At 35.3% G+C, this 7,415-nt stretch overlaps 1 protein-coding gene across 3 annotated transcripts in view; it reads left to right on the plus strand.

The window, feature by feature from the left end:
* The window catches only part of insyn1 (inhibitory synaptic factor 1), an 84,868-nt gene extending 80,780 nt beyond the window's left edge, over positions 1–4,088 (plus strand). For all 3 annotated transcript variants that reach the window (XM_048169150.1, XM_048169151.1, XM_048169152.1), the window contains one exon: positions 3,127–4,088. In XM_048169150.1, coding sequence (XP_048025107.1) covers positions 3,127–3,933 — 807 coding nt within the window. In that variant the 3' untranslated portion in view covers positions 3,934–4,088. The remainder of the gene's footprint in view (positions 1–3,126) is intronic.
* Positions 4,089–7,415: the final 3,327 nt, after the last annotated feature.

The following is a 7,415-nucleotide window of genomic DNA, read 5'->3' on the forward strand; positions in this document are numbered from 1 at the left end:
GCGTTTCAGAAACACTGACACTGATATAGAGAAGAACTCCTGCCTTTTTCATGCTCAAACAGCAACATTACACACTAAAGAAAGTAAATGGTTATTTCTGGAACCAAAATAGTTCTTCTATGGCATCACTGCAAAAAAAACCTCTCTTTTGGAAACTTTATATTTTAAGAGCGTACGTCTGGTGCCTCTAGTGGCTCAGAAATTACACACTTCACCTTTCAATTGGAATTGGGAATAACTTTTACTGACAGCGCGCTTGTTCCTGTGAGGATGTGCTGCAGTTCCAATTAATATTAAAAATGGCATGAGTCATAACGGACCTAATATTGATAAAATTATGCTCCTCTCTTGGATGACAGGGGTTCGTGAAATGTGTCTAACAGTGCCAGACTATCCGGAAAACATTGATTGAATTAAATCCTGCTTTTGCGGGACGAGTAATCTAGTAAACAAAGCTATCTCATTCGCCCTTGGGCCAGCAATTCATCTCACATCCTCAGCACCTCAGCGTGTGTTATTAAGATTCCTACCCTTCATCCAGAGACGCCATAGCATAAGTTACACATTCAGAGTCCACTGCTCAGGCAATCACATGATTATTACGAACCAGAAATTAGATGCATAGACTGAAAACAAGGAGGTATAATAAAAGAGGGAGAAAGCATAGCAGTCTTTAATGTCACATGATGATTTGCTGCTCAAGAAACATTTCTGATTATTATCAATGCTGAAAACAGCTGTGGCTTTATATAAATTGTATGAATGCATTTGCAGTTCTATAATTTAACTGGACAAAGACAGACAGGGTAGGATGAAGGGAACATTATTAATAACCTGTCACTCAATACTCAATGCCCTTTACCTATTATAAGTTATTTCTGAGCTAATTTATCATTTGATTGGCCTAATACGTTTGCCATCTCTCACTACAGAGGTTCTGTGAGGGGTTTCATTCATGTTTCTCCTGTTATTTGATGAAGTAGTGCCACTCATCCACAATGTGGGTGGAAAAACATCTTCAAACAATGTCATAAATTAACTCTATCTGACATATAACATATACAATAAAAATAACATACAGGCAATTACATGGAGTCAAGCAGTCATATCCCATAAGCGTCTGAGCAAACTCAACAACCGGCTTTTGCAGCACATGCTTAAATATAGTATCAGCCGTTCAGTCAGTGATTACAGATAGAGATGAGAAAAAGTGTCTCAGGCAACTCATCTGTTAAATCAGTGAGCGGATCACGGAAACACAGGCCCTCCTCTGGCTTTCACTGCGGTGTAATCAGGGATTTAGAGCTCCTAATTGCTCCTTTGGAGTCATTGTGCCGGATAAATGAATTAGATTTTTAATCCCTCATGCCAGCAGGGCATTTTCATCTGATCCTTCTGTGTTTATGCCACAAAGTGACAAGAAAAACACACCTCAACCAAGAAACCATGTTACACGAATCTGAAGAACACAGAAGAATGCTTATTCTTAAGGCCACAGGAGTAGCCCTTATTTAGATGTTAACTAGACTAACAGCTGAGGAAAATAACATTGGTCTCATGCTGGGAAAGAAATGCATGCAATGCAATATTATAATATTATAATCTTTTGCAAATCTCAAAATGAATATCCATTTTTCATACTGAGCATGTCTAAATACTGATGTGATGCCTAAAATCACTTTTTACTATTTTATTTTATTTTATTTCATTATTTTATTTTATTTTATTTTGTGGTCTAAAAAAACAATTATTGGTTATCTGCTATGACATGAAAATAATTATTGCCTTGTTGGTATCGGCAATAATTTTATCTTAGGTCAATTTAAACACCTTTTTTATTTTTTAGTTGAGCAGTGTTTTTTAATAAAGACAATGATGGATGGATGGATGGATGGATGGATGGATGGATGGATGGATGGATGGATGGATGGATGGATGGATGGATGGATAGATAGATAGATAGATAGATAGATAGATAGATAGATAGATAGATAGATAGATAGATAGATGGAACAATAGATAGAGTGATAGAACGATAGAACAATAGATAGATAGATAGATAGATAGACAGATAGATGGAACAATAGATAGAGTGATAGAATGATAGAACAATAGATAGATAGATAGATAGATAGATAGATAGATAGATAGATAGATAGATAGATAGATAGATAGATAGATGATTGAATGATTGATTGATTGATTGATAGAATGATAGATGGATGGATGGATTGATTGATCGATCGATTGATGGAATGATAGAACGATAGAACAATGGATGGATGATGGATGATGGATGATGGATGGAACGATAGATAGATAGATGATAGATAGATAGATAGATAGATAGATAGATAGATAGATAGATAGATAGATAGATAGATAGATAGATAGATAGATAGATGATTGATTGATCGATACAATGATAGAATGATAGAATGATAGAATGATGGATGGATGGATGGATGGATGGATGGATGGATGGATGGATGGATGGAACAATAGATAGAACGATAGATAGATAGAACGATAGATAGATAGAACGATAGAACGATAGATAGAACGATAGATAGAACGATAGATAGATAGATAGATAGATAGATAGATAGATAGATAGATAGAACGATAGATAGATAGATAGAACGATAGATAGAACGATAGATAGAACGATAGAACGATAGATAGATAGATAGATAGATAGATAGATAGATGGATAGATGGATGGATGGATGGATGGATGGATGGATGGATGGATGGATGGATAGATAGATAGATAGATAGATAGATAGATAGATAGATAGATAGATAGATAGATAGATAGATAGATAGATAGATAGAGCCCACACTGGGAATCACAAAATAATTGTGGAAATGAATTTCATATACTGACACTTCCATGGAATATTGTGTTGGACAACGAGGGCCCTGTGAGTCAACTCAATTCCATTTTTGTTCAAACAGTTTAATAAAATGAATTATAATCCTAGGATCACTTCAGCGCTCTCAAAGAGGAACTGAAGTTGACTAAAGTTAAATTAGACTGACCTTCAAGGTGATGCTAATGCATCTTTGATGATCAAGGAACGCAAACCCATTATTTCATCATCGTCTCTCTCTCTCTTGCAGGTGGTGGGTCAGATCGACAAACTCACATCTGATTTCGACTTCGACCTGGAGCCGGACGACTGGACGGTGGCGACGGCGAGCAGCACTTCGAGCAGCGAGCGTGGCCTGGGTGAGGCCTTCAGATTGGACTTCCTCGGCCAGGACATGCTCTCGGACAGCTGGGACTTCTGCAACTTCTTGGAGGCGTCCAACGCAGCGAACCGGAAAGCACACAGGGAGGAGACGGACGAGGGCCAGGGGAGGCCGTCATCGTCCACGCCTACGCCCGCCACCGCCAGCGTCTACTCGCAGATGAACGGGGGTCTCCCCGTCCCCAACGGACCTTTAATCATCACGCCGGACTCCTCCAGCGAAGAGGCGTCCAGCTCCACGCACAGCCAGAAAACCTCCCGCACGTCCGGGACCAGAGAGCGGGTCCGCTTCAGCGACAAGATCCTCTACCACGCCTTGTGCTGCGACGACGACGAAGACGAGGTGGACGACGGCGGCGAGGAGGACGATAAAGGCGACTGCGGGACCCCGGACACGGACAGTGAGCCCAGTCCGCTGGCTTGTTCGCCGATCCCGCCGCTGTCCTCCTCCGATCACCCGCCGGGACTCTACAACTGTCGGGAAACGGCGTCCGCGGACCCCTCGCCCGTGAAGGTGCCGGTGACGGGCTCTCACACACTACCCAGGAAAGGTCTTCTCAACCCGGGCTGCCGGAAAAAACTGTTACGGAACAGCAGCACACAAACTGTTTCGGATAAGAGCACTCAGACTGTCCTGCCATACGTCCCCACCAAACAGAAAAGCAAGGACCTCTGAGAGAACGGACGACTTTGCATATACAAAACAAGAACTGAGACAGGATTACAAAGAACTATATACTATTTAATATTAAATACATAGATAATAGATTAAAAAAAAAAACAAAAAAAAAAACAATAAATGAATTACTAAATAAATTATATATGGGAAAATTTCAAGACTTGCTAAAGTCATTTTATGACTATTGCTCATATTCAAAGAGGTTTGTCATGCATGAATCACTCTCGTCCCTTCATACACTATCAGAGCTTTGTTTATTAATAAGATTTATTAACATCAAGAGTTCATATGACAACTATAGTAGTTAGGAAAGTTTCAAACATTACACTAGTGATTTTCTTGCTTTAAAGTCTCTTCTGCTCATCAAAGTTGCATTTATTTGATCAAAAATACATCCAAAGTTTATTCCCGTGAAGGCAAAGTTGAATATTTTTTTAATATTGTTGAAACCATCATACATTACCATTCAAATGATTGGGGTGAGTAGGATTTAAAACAGCAACAACAACAAAAAACACCATCGAGTATTTCCAGAAATAAATGACTGTTTTTTGTGTAACACAAAATGAGATGTTTTGTTTAATATAATTAAAGCACATCCTGATCTGGGGCAGGACTCGTGAAAATCTCCTTAGGAAAGAACGCAAAACATTTCTTAAGATAAAGTTCATAAAATGTTCCTCAAGTTCTCAAATAGTTTTTTTTTTTTTTTTAAACATCTTATTTTGTCCTTAAGAAGAAAAGGACAGCTGGGTCATTCTGTGTCAAATCAACCAGAGGTCTCCTGCTCAAATTTTTGATTTTGTTCAATTTGTTTCTGTAGAAAGACAAACGTAAATAGTGATGAAAGCCAAAATATTAAATGTCACAGATGTATATTTACTGAGTAATCCACTGAGGGGGTCAAAATGACCATTTTCACCTGAGATTTGGAGCAGGGGTGTAAAAATGCCTTTAGAAAGATGGCAGCATCATTATTTTATTTCTACACAGAGATTGGTAGGTCTGTTAGTAAAATCTGTTGACTTTTGCTATATCTTTGTTTCATTATATGCCAACGGTGACAGTTCAAAAATGGGAAAAAGCTCTTCTTGTGTTTTTTGCATCAAGTTTGCATGCCTGTAACTCAAGAAGTATTAAGGATATCTTAATATCCTTTTAGATTCTGGTTCTTAACAAACTTTCCATTTGGTATCTTCATTTTAAATGCCCTCAATGGTTCAATCCCAGAGATATGGAGATCTCAATGTGGCTCTATGAGTAAATTGGTAAATTGTGCACTTTTTCAGTGGTCAAAAACCAAATGTGGGTCACTTTGCATACAGCTGATACTTTTTTTATTTTAAAGAGGAATAACTGAAGAACAAATAATGTTAAAACTATAAAACTATAACTGTAATTACTGTAACATACCTGTCTGAGTGCATAAATATTCCTTTTCCAAAGTTTGCATGCCTGTCACTCAAAAAGTATTCAAGATATCTTAATATCCTTCTAGATTCTCGTTTTTGATAAAGTTTCCTTTTGTAATCTTTATTTTCAAGACCCTATATAGTTCAGTACAAAGCAGCTCCATGTTCAAATTTTTGAATTGTACCCATTTTCAGTGATCGAAAACCAAATTTGGTTCACTTTGCACAACTTACTGCATTTAAAGAGGAATATCTGAAGAACAAATAACACTGAAACTAGAAATGTATCTTGTTTACCTCTGTAAATATACATCTATGACATTTAATATTTTGTCTTTCATCACTATTCATGTTTGTCTTTCTACAGAAAAAAAATGAATTTTCCAAAATTTGGTTGATTTGACATGGAATGATCCAGCTTTTCTCTTTAGAAAGAAAAAAAAGGTTAAAACATTCTTTAAAACACAACAAAATATTCTTTACTTTATTCTTAGGTTAGGAAATCAGAAAATAGCTTTTATTCAGCAAGGATGCATTAAATTGATCAAAAGTAAAGACATTTATAATGTTACAATGTGAAGATTTCTATTTCAAATAACACTGTTCTTTTGAACTTTCTATTCATCAAAGAATCCTGCAAACAATGTATCACGGTTTCCACAAAAATATGTGTTATGTAACATACGTTGCCTTAATCAAAAATGTTCATTAACTTCAGCATTGCGTGATACTATTTCAAAGTGATCTCCGTCATTTTGACAGATAATAAATTGTATTTACTGTGAAAACAAACCTGGAAAGAGACGTGAGGATTTGAGGAGAAAAACGAGAGATTCTTTGTGCATTCCAGTGAATTATTAATAGGATATATCGTAAATTAAATCAGGAGAACAGACCACAAATATGCAGTATATGTTGTCCTTTTTCCTAATATTACAGAAAAATGCAAAAGAAAATAATCATGAGGAAAAGAATGCAGCGACTGAAAAGAGCTCTTGCTATAGATAATCTTGTTATAACATATGTTATTCTCATGATGTCTGAAAATAAAACATGAAGGAAAACTGACAGCTCATTCTACGGAAGAGGATTAGGGCCAAGCAATAATAAAAAAATAAAAACATTTTGAGATTAAAGTTGTTAAATTTCGAGAAAAAACGCGTAAAATTTCGAGAAAAAAGTCTAAATAAAATGTTGAGAATAAACTCGTTAAATAACGAGAAAAAAACACGTTAAATTTCGAGAAAAAAATCGTTAAATTTCGAGAAAAAGGTCGAGATAAAATGTTGAGAATAAAGTCATTAAATTACGAGAAAAAAGTCGTTAAATTATGAGAACAAATTTGTTAAATTATGAGAAAAATGTCGTTAAATTTTGAGAAAAAAGTCGAGATAAAATGTTGAGAATAAAGTCATTAAATTACGAGAAAAAAGTCATTAAATTATGAGAACAAATTCGTTAAATCACGAGAAAAATGTTGTTAAATTTCGAGAAAAAAGTTTAAATAAAATGTTGAGAATAAAGTCATTAAATTACGAGAAAAAAGTCGTTAAATTTCAAGAAAAAAGTCGAGATAAATGTTGAGAATAAAGTCATTAAATTACGAGAAAAAAGTTGTTAAATTTCAAGAACAAATTCGTTAAATTATGAGAAAAATGTCGTTAAATTTCGAGAAAAAAGTCAAGATAAAATGTTGAGAATAAAGTCATTAAATTATGAGAAAAAAGTCGTTAAATTTCGAGAAAAAAGTCGTTAAATTTCGAGAACAAATTCGTTAAATTATGAGAAAAATGTCGTTAAATTTCGAGAAAAAAGTCAAGATAAAATGTTGAGAATAAAGTCATTAAATTTCGAGAAAAAAGTCGTTAAATTTCGAGAACAAATTCGTTAAATTATGAGAAAAAAGTCGTTAAATTTCGAGAAAAAAGTAAAGATAAAATGTTGAGAATAAACTCGTTAAATTACGAGAAAAAACTCGTTAAATTTCAAGAAAAAAGTCGAGATAAAATGTTGAGAATAAAGTCATTAAATTATGAGAAAAAAGTCGTTAGATTTCGAGAAAAAATT

Source organism: Megalobrama amblycephala, linkage group LG19 (assembly GCF_018812025.1).
Source record: "Megalobrama amblycephala isolate DHTTF-2021 linkage group LG19, ASM1881202v1, whole genome shotgun sequence".
Lineage (NCBI taxonomy): Eukaryota > Metazoa > Chordata > Actinopteri > Cypriniformes > Xenocyprididae > Megalobrama > Megalobrama amblycephala.